This window comes from Budorcas taxicolor, chromosome 5 (assembly GCF_023091745.1).
Source record: "Budorcas taxicolor isolate Tak-1 chromosome 5, Takin1.1, whole genome shotgun sequence".
NCBI classification, from domain to species: Eukaryota; Metazoa; Chordata; class Mammalia; order Artiodactyla; family Bovidae; genus Budorcas; species Budorcas taxicolor.
Window position 1 is genome coordinate 3,391,264 of NC_068914.1, and position 20,831 is coordinate 3,412,094.

Consider the following 20,831-nt stretch of genomic DNA (forward strand, 5'->3'; position numbering starts at 1 on the left):
CCTTCTCCAGGGGATCTTCCCAACCCAGGGAGCTAACCCAGGTCTCCCACATTGTAGGTAGATTCTTTACCAGCTGAGCCACCAGGGATGTCCAAGAATACCGGAGTGGGTAGCCCATCCCTTCTCCGCTGGATCTTCCTGACGCAGGAATCGAACTGGGGTCTTCTGCATTGCAAGTGGATTCTTTACCAATTGAGCTATCAGTGAAGCTCCAAAATTAAAATAGGAGCAGAAATCTCATTCAACGATGCCTAAACCCTCTTAGCTGGCTATTGGGACAAGAAAACTTCAATGTATTGGTTTGTTTAATATAGAATTTTTAGGATCTAAGAACATCTATAACTATAATAACTTTTATAATATTTCCATACAGTGTATTAATTCCCTATGAATATTCGGTTGGTGCTGCCCAGTAATAATCCTAAAAGTTAATACTTATGTATATAGTGCCTATTTGTGCTAGGCACTATCCTACCCCCGTTTAATTTTTTTTTTTTTAATGTATTTATTTTATTTTGGCTGTACTGGGTCTTTGTTACGGCACACAGGCCTCTGTAGTTGTGGCATGAACTTAGTTGCTCTGTGGCGTATGGGATCATAGTTCCCTGGCCAGGGATTGAACCCACATCCCCTACACTGGAAGGCAGATTCTCAACCATTGGACAACCAGGAAAGTCCCTATCCTACCCTCTTTTACACAGCGTGTGCATTTTTCATTTGTCTCTGCTTTGTTTGTAGTAAATTGAAAATGTGGATACACACAGCTATATATTTAGCTCCTCCTATTCACATGTGTTGGAAAGTGTTGTCTACATTATGTGAAATAATCACTAAGTCCCCACTTTCAGTCTCCTTATTTTAAAACCCTGAACAAAAACCTGTGATGGGCAAAACATTGTTCTTCTGCTCAATTGCAGCTATTCAAAAGGTGATATTAGAGTTTTGCCACAAGATACATCTACTGAAGAAGCGGACATGGCAACATTCACCTCACACATATTTCAGATATTTCCACCCAGTCTTTAGCTTGTCTTTTCATTCTCTTAACAGCACCATTCTGAGAGCAAAAGTTTTGAATTTTGATGAGGTCCAATTTATCAATTTTTTCTTTTATGGCTTGTGCTTTTGGTATCAAGTCTAAGAACTCATTGCCTAGTCCTAGATCCAAATATTATCTGTATTTTTTCTAAAAACATACAGTTTGATGTTCTACATTAATCTATAATCCACTTAGAGTTAATTTTTGTATAATGCATGAGTTTTTTTCATGATGGATCCAGTACTATTTGTTGAAAAGTCTGCCCTTCCTCCATTCAATTACTATATTGGAAAGATGGTATTAACTAATTACTCCAGCCTTTCTATACATTTAATGCAATTTTCTTCTAGTCATAAAATAACTTGAAAAAACCATATGTGATATTTGTGTGAGATATTTGATTTTGATATTCAGAGGTCTCATTTCCTATTTGAGAATCAATATCTTGTCCCATTGGTTTTCCTTTACTAAGCAGCCTTTCATTGTGGTTATAAAGATTTAGAAAAATGTGGCACAGTGAGAATGCCCAGTCCATGAGTTTCCTAAGAAAAGTGTGAAAGAAGTCGGAGGAAGAAAAAAGAAAAGAAAGACAAGAGAGGGCCTGGATTTCAGCGTTGATTTCATCATTTTTTTCTTGGGTTCCCTTGGATTGTTTTCCTGCCTGTAAATGGGATCACCAGTTCCTCGTCACAGATTCCTTGTGATAAATGACATCACGTACAGAAAGCATCTAGGTCCTGCTTCTCGCCCCAGGGGATGGATAGATGGACGAGCCAGACTCTTTCTCCTGGAAAGCCATGTCTCTTCCTGAGGCTGCAGGAGGCTGGTCTGAGAGGCACATGTAGAGAGCTGAGCAGCTGGCAAGTGGAGAGCTTGGATTAGCATGTTGGATAGAGGGATGGCGGGCCATAATGTGCTCCCCACCCCACCCCCAACTCTGCACAGCCGCCCTCCGAGCTCAGCTGTGGAAGAGATCAGTGGCGTAAATGGATTAGGGAAAGCCTGCCTGGCCTCTTCCCACTGCCCCCGCACCTGGGGCTCTCCACGTTGGAGATTAGTGGGTGGCAGCTTTGTCAGGGGGACAGACATTTAAATGTCAGCTTTAAAGGAGTATATTTAAGGAGAGAAGGAAGAGGAGACCCTCCTTCCTTACCTCCTCCTCCCGCAAATCAGTTCCGTGCTTTCCTGTGAGTCTGCACCTTTTCGAACCACAGGGCTTAGTATTCTTTCTAGTGATTCTCGTCCTTCGGGCAGGTGCCAGTGATCGTTAGAGACAGGGCTGCCACTGGAGCCAAATCCGACTCTGCATGTGGCAGCCAGTGAGGAACGACATGAATCACGTATTAGAGGCAAAAAAGGTTGTTAACCCACTTTCCCAGACAGAGAGGGGCGCAGGCGAGAGACAGTCCGCAGCAGGGAGCTCTCTGCGACAGCGCATGCCCAGCTCAGAGGGAGCCGTTCTCATGGTTCGTTCATTCATTCATTTATTGACTTAACCCTTAATTGGGAGTTTGTTTATTTACTGATGTGCTCATTCACTGAGAACGAGCCAAAGCCAGCCAGTCTCCCAGTGACCATTTCTTTAGCTTCTCCCGTGTGCCTGGCCCTGCGCCCAGACCTGGGGACACGTGGCAAAACATGGCGCTGTTCTGCAGAGGGGCTGGGCTGCCCATGAGCTGGCATGGCCACACAGGCTCCTGGACTATACAAGGGCTCGGCCACACGTGTGTCTTTGCAGGTATGAGCCCGGCCTCTGTGACCCTGGCCAGTGCCCTCCAGGTCCGGGGTGAAGCTCTATCTGAGGAGGAAATCTGGTCCCTTCTGTCCCTGGCGGCTGAGCGGCTCCTGGAGGACCTTTGCGATGGTAAGAGAGTGTATCTGGGGCAGTTGGGGCCCAGGGAGTTGAATGTGAAGCTTCCCAAACAGCTTTCTGATCTGTCATCCGAGGTGTTAGACTGAGCAGGCAAGGGACACCCGTAACCCACCCCCATGGAGCTGCTCTGGGAGGGCAGCTCTGTCTCTTGGACCCATGGAATGCCACAGAGTTGGAAGAAAGTCTTTTTGCCTTGGAATGGCAGCCTTTCCAGGCATGGAGTTTAGGGAGAGAGAGGCTGGGAGCTCTGTGGGGCTCTCCCAATACCTGGGCAGCCTGGGCAGGACCAGAGACAGGAAAGAGGCAGGGGGCAATCATCGTCCCCTGCCAGATGCTGCAACGGTTAGTAGAGAGAATCCACACACTCAGTGGTCTAAATAGGGAGGCTAATATGAAGAATTGTTAAGCTAAGATAGAGGAGTAACCGTCCGACATGAGAAACCTTAACATGGTCTCCTAGGACTGAGGGCATACCAGTGAGGGACAAACTTTGAAGGGAAGTCCCCTCTCCAAGTTGGGGTTCTGATCCGCTGGAGGAGCTGTGCTTGCAGGCCACGGTGATGGCGAAGTTCTCTGCTCAACCTGGCTATGGGTGTCTGCAGCCACGGGACACACACGGCACAGGCATCGCCTACAGCGGCAGGGTGACTCCCTGGATATGGGCAGGCAGAGATGAGCCACAGCTCCAGGAGCGAATGCCTGCAGGAGGCCCGGAACCTGCTGTGTCTCTGGAGATAGGGTTGCGAAGCGATCACTTCACAAGGTCAGGCCGAGGGGTGGCCTAGGGACCCAGAGTCCAGTGCAGGAGCAGAGGGTCCCTCTTCACGCACACGCGGCTAACCCCAAAGAAACAGCAGGAGAGCCCCCCTCCCGTAATGTCTCTCCAGCGCCCTCTGCTGAGAAAGCTGTACATTTCTCTCGCAGTGAAAGCGAGAGCTCTTGAAGGGAAAGGAGGGAGCAGGTATTGAAACATGGATTTGCAGTTTCCAGGCACTGAATTGATAACTGGGACAAACACCTGAGCGCTCACACTCAGGTGTCCTGCCAGCCCGCGGTGGAGTTTCCCCATGTGGGAGATCACACATACGCAGTCAGGGCGAGGACCCTGGCTGTGCTGTATGAAGGGAGGCTGTGCTGTATGAAAGGAGGCTGTGCGCGGGTACTTTGGGGTCCATCTTCCTCCTGGTCTTCACTCCTCTTCCCTGCCCTGGAGGCTTTAATGAACAGCTAGAGCATGTTCAGAAGACCAGCTGCCTTGGTTTCTAAACTGACTCCAGAGAAATAAGACTTGTGCTAATTTCCAAGCCGATTTGATCGCTCTTTACGTTTTGCCTGGAGACTCTCGGGCCGCCTGTGACCTTGGGTGCGCTTGCTAGTTTCCCAGCCATTGCTGCAGCCACACTCTGTGACACATGCTCCCATGCCTGCATGTGTCAGGGTTGAAGTCCTTCCACTCCCTGGGTCTTGCTTACAGTTCATCTCAGAGAGGGTTTTGGAAGACACCTGCTGGGCACACTCCCACAGATGGTGCTCCAGACGGTGGCCCCATCTCTACACCCCCATACCTGCCTTGGTTTCAGATTCCTCGAACTATGTGGTCTGCCCCTGGTCAGTCTTGCTTTCTCCGACCGGAAGTCTTTCCTTCCAAGACCATGTTTCCCATATAGAGGCAGCCCCTTTCAAGGCCCCTGAGCTGCTACAGGGACGGAGCGGTGATGAGCCGCATGACGCATCTCAGGTAAGACGCGTGGTGTCTCTGCGGCATCCGTGGGCCTGTCCTTTGGGAGAGGCCTGGCCATCCCCCGCTCCCAGCTCAACCCCAAGGAATACTGAAGCAGAATGGCTTTAACAAAGGTTTTAATGAATTTTAAATTCCCAGGCTGTCTTGCCAGTAATTTATTAGCTCTTAGGTGAGAACAAGGCAACTTCTCTGAGCCCCAGGTTCTATATCTGTAAAGTGGGGGTAATATGACCTAATCAATCAGCTTATTATAAATACTCAGAAAGAAGTGCTGGAAGAGCTGTAGGTAAGCGGTCTCGCAGCACGTGGCAAAAGCCTAACAGGACCCAACAGATCCTCAAATGGAGTGCATCCCAAGGCTTGAGGAAAGACCGAGGTAGCTGCACCAATGTTTGTCTGTATTGTTGATGTTAGTGACAAACTGGAAACCAGCTAAATGTCCAGCGAGAGTGGAGATGAAACAAGACAGCATTACAATGAAACTGTAGAAACTTAATGACTTGAAAAGTAATTAAATATATATAATATAATTTATATTATGTATATATATTTACACTTATGTGATGTTAGTTGTGTATACACACACACACACACACACCCCCAAGGTTCCAAAAATAAATGTCTGCATCAATTATTTCTGGATGTCAAATCAGTGATGATTTTTGTTTTTCCATGGAGATGTTATACCATGCTGCTTTCTGAGAACTTATGATGCGTTTTAATCAGGCTGAGTCATAGTATGTCATGTAGAGCCAGTTTTGGCTACAAGAAACAAACAGCCTAAAATATAGTGGCTGGAACCACAGATGAGTTATTTATATAACAAGAAGTCAAGAGATTGGTCATCAGCTTAGCTGTATATTTTCATTCTATCCTCCTCAGCTGTTGACTATTTGGCTTTATGCTTGTTGCCTCATGGTCACATGATGGCTGCCATGATTCCACGTATCACATCAGTGTTCCAGACAGAAACAAGGGGGAAAAGAATGGGACCAGATGCACGTGCTCCTGTTGACAGTAAAGAACAAACCTTTTCAGAATCCCCCTCCTTCATGTCTCTCAGAAAAAATGAGTGTCATGGTCATGAGACTTTTAGCCTCTAGAGTAAGACGCAGCAATGTTTGAAGGAGTTGCAGATGGTTGTTGGGCTAGGCAGCCAACAGTGTCTGCCACACAGGAAAATATGTTTCATTTACAGGACCATGGAATGACAGAAATGAGAGATCTAACTGCGTGCTTTTTCTCTTGGATAGATGCATGTCTATTCTTTGGGACTGACTCTCTACTGGTCGGCGGGGTTTCACGTTCCACCAAATCAGGTCTGTGAACAGCATTCTCAAAGTCTTGCCAGGTGATGTCTTTGGATTTATTTAGTCTATTTTCCCAGGGCAGGGACCACATCTGTTGAGCTATGCACCACCACGCTGTCCTCCTGGGTTCTAGGAAGGATTGCCAATTGATGTTAAAGAAGGGCTTCTGCTGAGTCCAGAAAGAACCTCAGAATCCTACTCAACATGGCACTCCAGGCAGCCACAATTTGGGACTGGCAAGCAACATAAGGCTTATATGCCACTCTAGTCCAGAGGAAGTAGGAAGCTAGAGAAATTTATAGATGCTGAAGATACCAATTTATAGAAAAGGTCTTAACGCAGCCCTTACTAAAGTGAGATGCTTCCATGAGAGAGGGTTCTGTGCTTAATCCATCTGGGAAAACGTTCCCTACAATGTCTTCTTCTTGAAAATTTATCAGAGTAGTTTATTAAAGACTCTGAGAAGGCTTAAAGTGCAGAAACTTTTAAGCTTTATCATAGCATTTTATAAAAATTTTGACTACAGAATGCATACGTGTCTGCTTGTAAGTGTAAATATTTTTCTGACACGATGACTATTTTGTGGAAACTAGTGTAATGAGAGTACACGTTGGAGAACTCTATCCAGTCGGTTTGGCTTCTCTCTTTCCTCCCTACCCTCCTTTCTCCCTTCCTTTTTTCCATCTCACCCTTGTCTTCTCCAATTCAACATTCCAGTGCTTCCGGTGCTCCTTCCAAAAAGAGACCTGGCCACCTTCCTCTTCTGTGGAATTATTCACAGCTCTCCACTCCCCAGGGGGTTGCATTTCACTCCTCAGCACAGAGTGTGTGGCCTACGTAATAGCACACCGCGCTTGCAAGGGCCCCACACTTGACTTACTGCTCTGCATTAAAGTTCTGAGCCATTTGAACAAGGGCATTGTCCTTTCGCCCTGGGCCTGGCTCTGCCCGTGGTCCCCTTCCTTCCAGACATGTGCCGCCTCTGCCCCCACTGCTTCCTCCATCTGTGGCTCACCTCCCACCTTTCTCCCAATCAACCCTAGTGTGCTCTGTGATGTTTCGTTCAAGCTCCTTCCCCATCTCCCTCCTCCCTCCCCAGCATGGGCCAAGTGCCTTCCTCTGTGTTATGACCTTGTCTTGTACTTCCCAAGATCAAAGCCCTTGCCACCCTGTGCTGTGCTTGTCTCTTTGAGTGACCGTCTTCATTAGACTTTGAACCTCTTGAAGACAGGGACTGTCTCCCACCTTATATCTCAAGTAGCTGTGCAGTCTAGGCGCATTGGAGGCCCTGTGATGTGCTGTACGAGTGTAGGACTCGCCAGTCTGCATACATGTGAAGACAGAAATTCAGAGCTGGTGTTCCATGGCAGGAAATGGTAGAACAGCCTTCATCTGAAAAATGGCTTGCAGTGTGGATGAGTGTTAGGAAAACATCTGATTGTGAGTCTGAATTTGACACCCTTTCCATATAAATGGTGGCCTCTTAAATGCATGAGGAAAGTGTTTAATAAAATACCCATTTTTCCTTTTGCCTGATGAGTTCATGTGACATGAAGTTCAGTCAACGATTATTGACCTTATGCTGACCACTGGTGATTCCAAAGTGAAAAAGCCACAGTGCTTATGGTCTTGGAGCTCACATGCTAGGAGAAAGACCCAGTGAGAACCACCTAAATAATTTGAGAAAATGATAGGCTGCCCAGGTGAATGTGAGTTAAAGGCTGATCCTGGTTTGATCTGGGTCCTTGGCCTAGGCAGAAATCCACTTTGTCAAGCATCTGTTTTCCGTAGGGATTTCAGGCATGTGTTTGGGCCCCCCAGGCACCAAAGGGCGTTCTAGATTAGAGAGCGGCAAACTGCACACAGCTGGTGCAGAGATAATTGCTCTGCATTTTGTGGTCTCGGTGAAGCAGCCCGTGTCCCTCCCTGAGCCACGCAGAAGGAGCGGGCATCTGTCTAGTCAATGAGGACATCCGTTCTTGCTGCTCCCCGGGCACGCCTGACAGGACACTGCCCTCAGTGGCTGCAGCTCGGCCAGCCTCTCACAGGGCTGCCCCGCTCTCCAGCCCCTGCAGCTTTGCCAACCCCTGCACTCCATCTTGCTGACCATGTGCGAAGACCAGCCTGGCAGGCGGCTGCCACTGCAGTCTGTCCTGGAAGCTTGTCAGATTCATCGGGAAGAAGCGGCTGTCCACCCAACTTCTGCCAATCTCCACGTCAGACAGCTGGTCGGCTTGGTCCTGGGCAATATCTCTGAGGTCAGTGTGGATCTGTGCTTTTCAACCTTGGGGCCTTTCCCTGGCCATGTGCAACTGTTAAAATTCAAATGAGCTAAGTTATAGTTCATTAGAAGGAAATATAACATTCAATTCCCCAGTCACGTCTACCACACTCAAGTGCTCATTAGCCACTTGCAGCTGGAGAGGGCCAGGCTAGACAGGGAAGACCTAGAACGTTGCTGGTATTGCAGTTCTATCGGGCAGCGCTGGTGAAGACCTTCGGGGGAGCCTAGATTTCTAATGTGGCCAAGACCTTTGGGATCTTTAGAAGAGCCTCTTTGCATTAAAATGATTATATATATGACCCATGAGTTAGCTCTCTTATCAAAATTCAAATCTAGGCCTGATGTGAGAACCCTTCCCTGACTGGGCCTGCGAGGCCCCCGGTCCCTCCCTCTCTGCTGCCGTCTTATGCCTGCAGAGGGCCCCCTTGCTGTGGTCGCCTCATTGTGCTGCTTGCCGCGTTGTGTGACTGCACCCTGCGTGTGCTCTCCAGCACCTAACAAGGGGTCTGGCACGCACTAAGCATTTGGCTTAGGCTGGGATACCGTGAAGCAAAATCAGGGCATTTTTGTACAAGAGAGGGAGTGATGGAAGGATGTGTGGGTGGGTCAAGCTGAGTAAGGTGGTGGTCTCAGGTGGAGACGGCCTCAGCCTGGTGTCATGGGTAGCTCCAGAGCAGGAATCGGACCAGCCTTGGTTCCCCTTGAGGCCAGGACAGAGCTGGGATTCAGGTGGGGCAAGTGGGGTGCCAGCTGTGCAGCGCTGCCCTTTAGCAGGGGGCGTGTTGGAGAATTGAGACCGAGACTAACAGGGAGCCCTGTGGGTGGACAGGAGGGAGTAGCTGGAGAAGCTGCCCACAGTCAGTCAGAAACTGCCTCTGCCAACCTATCCTCCTGTTTTGAACTTCTCTCTTGGTGTGTAAACATGCTACTCCTGTGCACTGAGCCAGAGGATTCAGTGGGGAAGGAGGGGCTCTTATTTGAAAAACACTAGAGCCTGCCACCCATCAGTGTGCCATTGTCCCCTGATGGACACTGCGATGAGGCTCAGCACTGTCGTCAGAAAACTGTAAAGTGATTTTGATCACGTATTCAACTCTAACTGGGGCACTGAGCTAGGTGAGCTACAAGGGTGTGTAAAGCACACAACGAGTCGCAGGCGGCAGATGAGCAAGTGACTCTGTTGCAACGTGGTGTAATAGAGGCAGACGCGAGTCGAGTGCTGAGGGGAGGTGATGAGAAGACACTCGTATCCGCAGCTATGGAGAGGGCAGAGGTGGAGAGGACCGGAAGTGGAGGCGATATAGCTCTGAGTCTTGGAAGCACAGGGGCGATCATCAGGGAGCCCCTGGCCTGTGGTGGGGGCGCGTGAGCCAAGGCACAGGTGTGCGCGAGTGGGCAGGTTTTGGGGGCTGGGGGCGAGTGTGTGGTCGGTGGGCGAGCGTGTGGGTGAGCTCGCCCTGGCGGCTCCTGTTCTCCTTGCTGGACTCCCAGTGTGAAGGACAGGCTCTTCCACATTGACTCAAACTGACGGCCAGGCTGTCTGTCTTTATGTAAGCGTTCCCTCTTGACCTTGGGATGTGGATGTGTGATGCTCTTGGCCGTCAGGTGGAGAGGAGGGCCGTGGAGGAGAGCTCCTCTGGGCAGCGAGACAGAAGCCACCTGCTCAGGAACAGGCTGCATCGAGCGAGCTGTGAGAGCCAGGCGGCGTGGGCTCTGGGGTGTCTGCGTCGCTGCAGAGGTGGGTGCAGCGCCCTGGCCTTCCCCGGGCAGGCTGATGATATCCACTGTACTGTGTCCTGCCCCCTTTGTTGTTTCATGGCCCGATGTCCATGCTTGGGCTCAGAGAAAGCCCGGGCAAGCCCCATTCTTCCAGGTTGCCCCTGAAGAGAAGGGACTGAGCTTAGGACCCCTCCTGTGTCCTGAGGAAAGCTTCACTTGGAGATATAATTTAGCTGAGTTATTTATAGCCAACATAGATTCTTTTTATGTTGGGTTTTTACTGTCCGAGTTGATAAAAACAAATTTAAGCAAACATCATGAAAGAAAATTTTTTCCTTTAATTGATTTCTAGGCGGAATGAAAGGAGAAGCAATTTGTAAAGATTGTTTTTATTGTTGCTCTAAGTGTGTTGGAAGAATGGCTTTTAGAATAATCTTCGAATCTTCTACTGTTCTCTACTTTTCAACTGAATGTGAGATTTGAAAAAGAAAATAATGTTGCTGTCTGTTGTCCCTAAAACAAAGTATTCTTTCTTGTTAGGCTTTAATCTCTCCCAAACTCCCCCAGCCCACTGTGACTGCTATTTCTGTTTATGTTTTTCGCATGAGGAAACAGAAATTTCAAGCAGCTTTGTCGACATCACACGGCTGTCAAGTTGTGTTGCTGATATCCGTACCCTAAGTTGCTTCATGCAAGAAAACTGTGCTTTTTGCTCCTGCCCGTGCCTTTCACTATGATGTTTGGTTAGTTTCAGAGAGAAGCACAGAGACCCAGAGCTCCCTGGAGCCCGGACTGAACACCTCCACGCACGGTCGCTGTAGCGTCGCTGTGGACAGGTGGGCACAGTGCTGTGAGCTCGGGCTGGGGTATTGGCGTGGGAGCGGCTGAACCCTGCTTCTTCTCTTTTTGATTATTAATGAGAAGTCTCTTGCTTTTCAAGGAAAACCCGACCCTATTCCACTGGCAGGTGAGGAAGCCACATTTAAGCAGATATGGATTCAAGGTGATGAGGGGCCTGATGGCAGTTTGGCCGTCAGGGTGTTCTCTCTCCTCTTGGAACCAAGTCAGGCTCAGTTTGGAAACAGCATGCTGTTATGCAGAGACTGTCTACATTACATGAGCTGCACAACAAACAACCACAAAACACAATGTTGAAAACAATGATTTATTTAGCTTTTGATTCTGTGCTAGGAATTGAGGCTGCGTTCAGCCTAGAGGGAAGCTGTTTCCACTGTTAACTCTTGCTTCTTCTCTGGCTGCTGGCCAGCGCCCTTCCAGCTCAAGTTCCCCCAGACCTTCAGGAAGGCCGACGGCTCAGCTCCGGTTCTGCTCTCCCGGAAAACTCACGGCCGGCAACTCCTTCCCAAAGGAGTTTTTTGCAAAGAAAGGGAAAGGTGAGCAAAGAGGATTGAAGGGCACTGCCACAGGCGGTGTGAGAGAAGCCATGTGTGGCTGACACGGCAAATGAAAATGGGCAGGATCCTGCTGCGGGCCAGCCTCCCCGGGCTGAGACCTACAGAGCTGGACTGAAATGACCTCCAACCTGGCAATTCAGGGCGATAGGTGTTATGGAGGGGCCTTGCTATAAACTTTGTAGGATAGCAGGTTGAAGGTGCCAGGTCCCACCGTTCAGGAAGTTCACGGCTGTTGATGTGAGGTGGGGACAGGACAAGGGAGGTGGTGAGAGAGCTGACAAGGCCGAACGTGCTTGGAAGGCGCCTTCTGAACAGGTGACGTGTGGAAGCAAAGCAGTGGCTGGGGTAGTTCGGGAGAGAGATTCTCCAGGCTGGTTGGCGCAAGAGCAGGAGAGTTGGGATGAGTGTGGGGAGCTGGGGCTCAAGAGTGGCAGGCGGGCTTGCCTCGCTGGGAAGTCCAGGCTGACAGGAGAGACCATGTCGAGGGGCCCCTGCTCATGGCTCTGGGGACCCGAGACTCCTGGCAGGCAGTCTGGTCTCTGCTGAGGGGCCAGCTTGCTACACCTGTGCTGGAGGGTGAGATTGGGGTGGTCCCGGGTTGTACCTTCTGCCCGAAACAGCCCTGGCGCCAGGAGTCAGAGCCACTTTCAGTGTTTAGATAACAAGCACCCCTTCCTCCATGGGTGACACTGGCGTTAGCTGGAAAAGTAACCACACAAGGCCACAGCAGCCATGGGGATACACACCCCTGGATCTGTGGCAAGCCCTCCAGAACAGGCTGTTCATGGATGAGGCCGCCTCTGCCTGGCCTTCTGTTGGCGCATCAGGAGCCTTTTGGGAATGTCAGACCCTGAAGCCCCCAACAGGCTTTGTCTGCCTGTCTGTCTGTTGTGGAGAGATTTTCCTGATGTGCTCAACTAATCAGGGATGAGCGGAGCCTGGCATAGCCTCAGGACATCCTCTCCTGTGCGGTGATGAGCGCCATATTCCGCTCCAGCCCCTGCTGCCCTCCAAGACCACTCTCAGGCCCTCGTGAGCTTGGAGGGATGGGGGTCGAATGCTTCGACAATACTAGCAACTCTCTCAGGACGTGCATTACCCCCGGCTGCACTTTTGGCCCCTTGAGACAGAAGTCCTGATGGGTACCCTTGGGAGACACATTAGAAGGCCCACCTAGGGGCTTCCCTGGAGGTCCAGTGGTTAAGACTTCACCTTCCAATGCAGAGGATGTGGGTTTGATCCCTGGTTGGGGGGCTAAAATCCCACATGCCTTGTGGCCAAAAAAGCAAAACATAAAATAGTAACAACATTGTAACAAATTCGATAAAGACTTTAAAAATGGTCCACGTTAAAAAAAAAATCTTAAAGAAAAAGGCCCACCCAATCCTGTGACTCACTGGTGTTAGTTTGGGTGAATTTCTTAACCTTTAGGAACCTCCACTTCTTGCAAAAGGGGCTGAGAATGTGCACCCCACAGGATGATGGCTGGGTATAAATAAAAATGGCATCAGGGCATTTCCTGGGTCACAAGTGTGCTATGAACATGAAGTACTGTGATACTGAGAATAAATACTCAGGCACGCTGCCGATTCAACATCCAGAACAAGGTAAAATGTTTACTTTGAATTTAAATCTCAAAGTATTTTTGTTTTCAAAACCTTGTTGCATGTATCTATACACACAACAGTTGTATAATTTTGAGACATATAAAAGCTTATATGATGATGCATGAATTTCGGCGCTTAAAATGAAGTGGGCACTCAAATGAAGAGCTACAACATCACCAGAGCCACACCTGCTTGTTTAAGGCGTCTGCTCTGAGATGCCCAGCCTAGCTAGGGCCTCAGCCCAGTTGACCCCATCTCATTGGAACCTGCTTCCTGCTGGTTTTGGGGAAGGGAAGGCTGACTGCGGGCAGGAGGAGGTGAAACCATGGGAGAAGCTCAGTTCTGAAGCTGGGGCTCCAGCCGTGTGGAGCTTGACTTTGATTTCTCTTCTTTACCGAGAGTAACTCTGCCTGTTTCCTCAGTTCTCCAGGCCGGAGTTTGCCCTGATGGCTGGAGAGGCCCCGGTGACCTTGTATTTGCCTGGATCAATTGTGGTAACGGCTGGGTTAGACTGGGCGGGGCTGAAGGGTGGTGAGCGGCCAGCTGAGCAGTACCCGAGCCTGATCAAGCTCTGAGGGGCTTACCCTCTCCTCCAGGAGCCTGCCAGCCCTTGCCAAGTCACACTGCTACTTGACATCCATCCTTTAGCGTCCTCTTCCCCTTTTGGAAGAAACCTCTGTGACTTCTCACCAAGTCCTGCTTGTCCTTCCAGACAAGCTCTGTCTTCATCTTCCTCTTTAGTCAGGAAATATTGTTGAAGCATCTAGTAGGTGCCAGGCAATGCTCCACACCCTAGATCTCTTGATATGAAAAAAACAGATATTCCTCTTCACGCGAAGTTTGTGTTCCAGCATTATGCGTTTATTTTCTGGAGAGGAGAAGTCAGTCTCCCTTCCCTTGGTCTGCTGGCTCAACCCAGGCAGACCTGGATTGGGGGTGAGTGACAGGCTGTCTCTCCTGAGGCTCAAGGAAAGAGCTTTGGGGTTGTCAGTCCACTGTGGGTTCAGCCACTGCCTGCCTTGCTCTGAGATGTTTGACTGGGACCCTTCCTGAACCAGCACTCCAGGGAAGAGGGGAGAGATCCTGAGTGAAGGTTGGCAGAGGTTGCAGGGTAGGGAGGGGGAGGAGGAAACTGGAAGGGGCCTGGGCACCAGGGAACAGAGAAGCTGGCAGCCAAAGCCCATTACCAGAGGTGGGCAGGCAGGACCACTGGGGACCCAAGCTCTTTGTGCATGCTCTAATGGACGTCATTTAGAAAACGCACATTCAAACAGACAATCATTACAAATTTCAAGAGGGCAACTGCAAAGCATTAAACTCAAGCGTGGGCAAGTGTGTTACACAGCAACAGGAGACACAGGTGCGGATGAGCGGGAACCAGAGTGGCTTAGAGTGTGCCCCGTGGCCGTGCCTGCCTGGGGTCACGGGGAATCCCACTCTCACAGGGTTCAGTCCAGGGCTGGGGAGTGGAGCCGCCGCGGGCTGTGGGAGGTCATGGTGTGGGGGCAGGCTTGGTCTCAGTGGAACTAAAGCCATCTGCGGTGTCCATCATGACTGTCTTTTAATGAAGACTTTCTGAGGAGGTCTGGGCCAGGCCTCAGGCTAGGCTTGGGGCACAGGAGGTGCTCAGCCCTCATTCTTAGGGAGCAGGGGCCCTGAGCACTAGGAACCGGGGGAGGAGAGAAGGGAGTATGTGGCTCAACCTCCAGGTTGCAGACGAGAGGTCCTGAGCCGACCTGGAAACCTGTAGGAACTTGCGTGAGAGGATGGAGGGGAAGGGCACAGGGGGCAGGGGGCAGTGTGTGCAGAGATGCGGCGGACCAGCCTTTGTGGAGCAGACTGATGGGCTCTTCTGGGCGGCTCGGCGGAGGTGACAGTGGTCGGGGTGGGGCTACAGAGGCAGTTGCATCTGGAATTAATCTGAGCAGGGTGAGGGACAGAAGGCAGATGCTGCTGCACTTCCTTGGATGCACCTCTGCCGATCAGTTTCTTGGTTCACAGTGATCCGCTAAGCTCTAGCCCTCCCTCCTCCTTGGACAGGTGCCCACCCAAGTTCTCTCTGCCCACCCAAGTAGTGCTCTGTGATGACTTGGGGTCAGTGTTGCATTGTTCACTACTCTGGGGGTGTATGGTTCACCGCTGTGGCCCTGGGCAATCCTCTTGGGAAGTTGAGCCCCAGGAATTTTTGCAGGGGAGAGAAATCCGCTACATGAACCGCCCCCCCCCGCCGCCCCCGCCCCCAGCCTTCCTGGCCCCTGCAGAGCCTGGCAAAGAGCAGGGTTTGAGTCCAGTTCCGCCGTTTACTAAGTGCAACTCTGGGCTGGTCCCTTACAGTCTCTGAACCTTGCTTCTCATCTGCTGAACAGGAATCATAAACATACTCATCTCTTAGGTTGTTTGTCAGTTAAATGAAAAAAGACGCATAAAGTGGTTAGCACAGTAGCTGGCCCATGGTGAAGGCTCCATGTCTTTTAGTTATTGTTGCGGTTTATACTGTTCTTGTTTTCAGACCAAAAAAGCGAAGTCGTACTTGGCTCTCAGGGGCCTCTGTGTGGTGTTGCTGAGCGGGCAGTGCCTGGAGGTGAAATGCGACGTCACATCGACAGTGGGAGCTGTCTTTAGTGCCATTGCACCGTTTGCCAACCTCGGGGAGCTCACCTACTTTGGCTTGGCTTACCTGAAAGGTGAGTGGCTCCCAGGCCGGCCTGATGCCTCAGGTAGTCCTGGTGTCTCAGTGTGTGTGTGTGGTGAGCGTGCTCAGTCACACATTTGTGTCCGACTCTTTGTGACCTCATGGACTGTGGCCCACCAGGCTTCTCTATCCATGGAATTTTCTAGGCAAGAGTACTGGAGCGGGTTGCCATTTCCTACTCCAGCGCGTCTTCCCGACCCAGGGATTGAACCCTAGTCCCCTGTATTGGCAGGTAGATTCTTTACCACTGTGCCCACCTGGGAAGCCCAATGTCTAGGTCCCTGAGTTCCATTCCTTCTAACAAAACTGCTTGAGACTAGGACGCTGCACTTGCCCACGTAGATACAGAGCGCCCGGCCCACGACAGAAACGGAATAAATACTCAGTTCTGTGTTTTTTAATTTTATTTTTATAAGGTGGTCACTGGGAGGCAGATGATAAGTGATGTCTCCTCAGATAAATATTCATATTTTCTCTTCTGGGTGCTATGTTTGTTTTCACTGACACTCTCGTCTTTGTTCCCTCTTCTTGGCCCCTCATGGACCCGACAAAGGTCCCGTGGCACTAAATCCAGACAACTTGCTTCCTGCTCTCTCTCCTAGACTCAGTCGGCTCTTGTCTCACCCTTCGGGCAGAGCTCAGGGCTGTGAGTCTGATGCGTGGTGCCTGCCCGGCTGCTTTCCCCTCTAAACACTCTCTACTTCCATTTCAGGTAAAGAGTTCTTTTTCTTGGATGCTGAAACCAGGTTGTGCAAAATAGCCCCTGAAGGCTGGAGTGAGCAGCCCCAGAAGAAGAGCTCCCCAAATACCTTTGTGCTCTTTCTAAGGATAAAGTTCTTCGTGAGTCACTATGGGCTGCTCCAGTGAGTGCCGCAGACTTCTTGGTTTGTTCCTTAGGCCGTTTATGTCTGTCCAGGCTGACATTAGAGATAATGGGTAGGCAAGTGCTTGGCAAATTAATGTGTGCAAACATTACAACAGTTGCTGAGAAGAGGGGGATAAGTCAGTGTTTGGGGAGAAGCCCTGGTCAAAATGAAAACTTTACCCTTTTGTTTCAAACATGTGCCAGTCAAGGTCAAGTTCTCTCTCCCCTGACCCCAACATGCCCCACCTCCCGGCAGCTCAGTGATGAGGATGGGAGGAGAAGGTCACTGCTTTGGGACTGGATCACTCTCTCTGTTCCTTTGCTTATTAGACATACCATCTGACTAAGTATTGGTTTTCTTACTTGAGCCACAAGAACAAACATCTCCATGGATATTGTGGGAAGTGAGTAACCCTGTGTCTTGGGCACAGAATAGCCCTCAGCGAGTGACAGGAGGCATGGTATGGATAAACAAGCTCACCCTCGTGTTACTGGCATTGCCCTGTGGGTTCTACTCACTTGCATCCCATCTTCTCTCCTTTTTCTGCTTCACAGACTGAGGAGAGACCCTCTGGCTTTAGTGCTCTCCTTTGCCCTCAGCATGCCAGTAACCTTTATTCCTGCATCTCTTTGGCAGGCATAGCTGGACAAGGCATCAATTTTACCTGCAACTTCGGAAAGACATCCTGGAGGAGAAGCTGTATTGCAACGATGAGACGCTGTTGCAGCTGGGGGTCCTTGCTCTGCAGGCTGAATTTGGCAGTTACCCAGAGGAGGTAGGCGTGGAGATCAGGGGCCCTTGGGGGGGCGGGTCACTGGAGAGGTGGTTATGGGACAGTGGGGAACTGTTGAAAATGTGGAGACAGCCTGTGTTCTTAGCACCTACACTGAGACTGCGGTAAACGGCCTCCACCCACCCCCCACCCACCCATCCATCCACCTATGCATCCAACAGACATCCTTCGAGTGTTCTTTGCTCGGCTCTGAGGGATACAGAAATGAACAGGTCAAGTTTATACACTGTAAGGTAGTTCTCATCTAAAGTCTCGCTTGCAGCCAGTAATGTACTGATTCACTGAGCTCATCATCACTGGCTTTCAGATGTTTTGTGCCATGACCCCGATTAAAAAAAAAAAGACAAACCTTATAACTCAACCTGTACACATGTGAGATGCACTTGTGTGATACATACTGGTATTTCCTGTTCTAGTCTAGTTAATTTAGAAGTGCTGGTTATGAACCACTCACAGGTCACTCATGGATTACAGGCAGCAGTTTGGAAACCATTTTTCAGGCTTCACCAGTATCTCGCTCTCTTCCCAGCACATCTTCAGAAGTTGCCTCTGTGTCTGGAGCCGTCTGAGCCCCTCTTTATCCCCTTGCATTTTTCACCGTCTGGTATGGGGTAGCCATTTCCTTATCAGCCTTGCTGTCAGTCTTCTCCATTAGAATGGAATCCGCCAGACAGTAAAGATTTTGTTTGTTTAGTTCTGCCATTTCCCTCACGCCAAAGCAAAGCCTCAAACATGGGGGGTTTGCTCAAGAGCAACTGATCTGAGGAGTGGGTGGATGAGCTGAGTACAGGCTCTTGGCGGGATAACACTGTGGATAAAAGCCATCCATCAGGAAAGTCGGCAACTTGCTTGTCAGGGAAATGTAGTTCAGTTCCCAACACCCTACCCTTCTCTGACCCTCACTTCCCCGCTCCCACTTCACCTACAGCGACTGAGACCTCACTTTCTTTTCTTGGCACGTCCCCACCCTACCCCCTGCCTGGGAAGGCAGTCTCCCAGGGCCAGCCTAGCCCACATAACCCCTCCCTGCCCCTTTGACAAAACTCCAGGCCTGTCGCTGCTTGGAGCCCCTTCGTGTCTCCTCGCCTCCAGAGCCGGAGTCCTAACCATGCCTGGGCCTGCTCACTCCTGCCCTTGTGCTGCCACTTTGAGGGGGTCTTGGGAGGAGATAGATGGGGGAACAGTGGAAACAGTGGCAGACTTTATTTTTGGGGGCTCCAAAATCACTGCAGATGGTGACTGCAGCCATGAAATTAAAAGACGCTTACTCCTTGGAAGAAAAGTTATGACCAACCTAGATAGCATATTCAAAAGCAGAGATGTTACTTTGCCGACTAAGGTCCGTCTAGTCAAGGCTATGGTTTTTCCAGTGGTCATGTATGGATGTGAGAGTTGGACTGTGAAGAAGGCTGAGCGCCGAAGAATTGATGCTTTTGAACTGTGGTGTTGGAGAAGACTCTTGAGAGTCCCTTGGACTGCAAGGAGATCCAACCAGTCCATTCTGAAGGAGATCAGCCCTGGGATTTCTTCGGAAGGAATGATGCTAAAGCTGAAACTCCAGTACTTTGGCCACCTTATGTGAAGAGTTGACTCATTGGAAAAGCCTCTGATGCTGGGAGGGATTGGGGGCAGGAGAAGAAGGGGACGACAGAGGATGAGATGGTTGGATGGCATCATGGACTCGATGGACTTGAGTCTGGGTGAACTCCGGGAGATGGTGATGGACAGGGAGGCCTGGCGTGCTGCGATTCATGGGGTCGCAAAGAATCGGACACGACTGAGCGACTGAACTGAACTGAACTGAACTGGGAGGAGAACGGCCCAGGCCCATGGAGGGTGCTGTAAGCCTCGGGTACCCTGGCGAATCAGTCGCCATCCTCGTTGCAGCCTCTAGTGCAGCCCTGTGATGGCCCCTACAGACAGGCCTCCCAGGGCAGCGTTGGGCTGACCTTAGCAGGCTCTATAGATTGAAGGAGTTTTTGAGTCAGACGGAACGAGGTCCAAACCCTGCCTCTTTTGTTAAGTAGCCACGTGACATTAGATATTATTTCTCTGGCTCAGCTCTTTATCTGCAAAGTGGAAATCTGAGATAAGAGTAGGTCAGAACTACTGTAAGGGTGGCAGGTGGTGATGTACCTCTGAGGCCGTTTACGTCGCAACTGCTGTTTGTAAGTTTTCCTGTCCCACCCCAGACTCAGGAGTGCTCTACTGGAAAACAAAGACCAGCTTTCAGTCTGTGGATTCAGACATACAGCTTTCAACCTGATACCCTAGCTCTACTGCTGGGAGCTGACAGAAACAGTGGGCCAGATCCACTGAAGGCAGCTGGGTGCACACAGGCCCAGCCCCTTCCACACGTTCTTCAGCCCGGGCCAGGGCCTCACCCTGGGTCCCCCATGCCCGTCACCTGCCCAGTTCCTGACTGGCCTCACCTAGTTTCTGCCTCAGCCTGGATCTCACCCTTCACCTTCAGCTGCTACTTCAGATCCTGTCTCCCCTCCACCTCTGCATCTGCTCTGGCCTCCAGTGTGGTCCCTAGATATTCTCTGCTGCCCCCATGTGGCCCCTAAAGACAGACCTTTTCCCTTTCTTGCACACCTGTGTGCATGCATGTGTGTGTGTGAAAGCAACAGATTACACATACCTGTTCATTTGAGCATCTATTCGCTCAACCCGAATTTGTGGAGGGCTTGCTCCTTGCTTGCATGATCTAAGCCTGTGTCAACCCTGCAAAGCTGGTGTTGTTTCCATTGCATTTTATTTTAAAATTTAAAACATAATTTTATTTATCTATTTGTTTGTTTGTGGCTTTCCCGAGTCCCAGATGCTGTGCCAGCTTTGCTCTAGTTGCGGCGAGTAGGGGCTACTCTCTGGTGCACAGGTTTCTCATCGTGGTGGCTTCTCTTGGTGCACATCACGGGCTCTCGGGCGCGAGGGCTTCAGGAGGCTCGGCACGTGGGCTCAGCAGCTGTGGCTCCCGGGCTCTACAGCACAGGCTCAGTAGCCGTAGCGCACGAGCTTAGTTGCTCCGAGGCATGTGGGATCTTCCTGGATCAGGGACCGAAACACTGTCTTGGGCTTTGGCAGGCAGATTGAAGAACTGTGCCTCTTTGAGGCTAGGTGAGCTAGTGAGAGCACAGCTGGGACTCTTTTCTAGGGCCTTGCTATACTATGTGCCAGGCACTGTGGTGGGCACGGCAAAGGGCATAAGGAGGTCTCAGAGTGCAGGCCTCTCCCTGTATCTGGGTCACTGAGTGAGCAGAAGGAGGAGGCTGGCCCGTGCAGAGCGGCAAGGATTTCACGGCAGCCTTAGCTAATGGGCCTCGAGGCTGGGCAGCGCTGCCAGTCAGATCCAGAAAGGAACCTCGTGGGCCCTTCTAAGGGGTGGATATTTTGTCTGATAAATGGTTCTGGTGCCGGGGAAAAAAACGTGATTTGGAAACCACTGCAGTGGAAGACTGGAGGCACTGATGAATTCTAAGCTGGGAAGTA

The 20,831-nt window shown here is 50.5% G+C and overlaps 1 protein-coding gene across 1 annotated transcript in view; it reads left to right on the forward strand.

Annotated features, from left to right (window-relative positions):
• The first annotated feature begins 2,779 nt into the window (after window positions 1–2,779).
• The window catches only part of FRMPD2 (FERM and PDZ domain containing 2), a 62,190-nt gene continuing 44,138 nt past the window's right edge, over window positions 2,780–20,831 (forward strand). Inside the window, exons 1-11 of the mRNA XM_052640984.1 lie at window positions 2,780–2,903; window positions 4,493–4,650; window positions 5,907–5,972; window positions 8,030–8,221; window positions 9,853–9,985; window positions 10,715–10,802; window positions 11,234–11,360; window positions 13,411–13,482; window positions 15,498–15,672; window positions 16,393–16,543; window positions 17,183–17,321. Coding sequence (XP_052496944.1) covers window positions 2,780–2,903; window positions 4,493–4,650; window positions 5,907–5,972; window positions 8,030–8,221; window positions 9,853–9,985; window positions 10,715–10,802; window positions 11,234–11,360; window positions 13,411–13,482; window positions 15,498–15,672; window positions 16,393–16,543; window positions 17,183–17,321 — 1,425 coding nt within the window. The remainder of the gene's footprint in view (window positions 2,904–4,492; window positions 4,651–5,906; window positions 5,973–8,029; window positions 8,222–9,852; window positions 9,986–10,714; window positions 10,803–11,233; window positions 11,361–13,410; window positions 13,483–15,497; window positions 15,673–16,392; window positions 16,544–17,182; window positions 17,322–20,831) is intronic.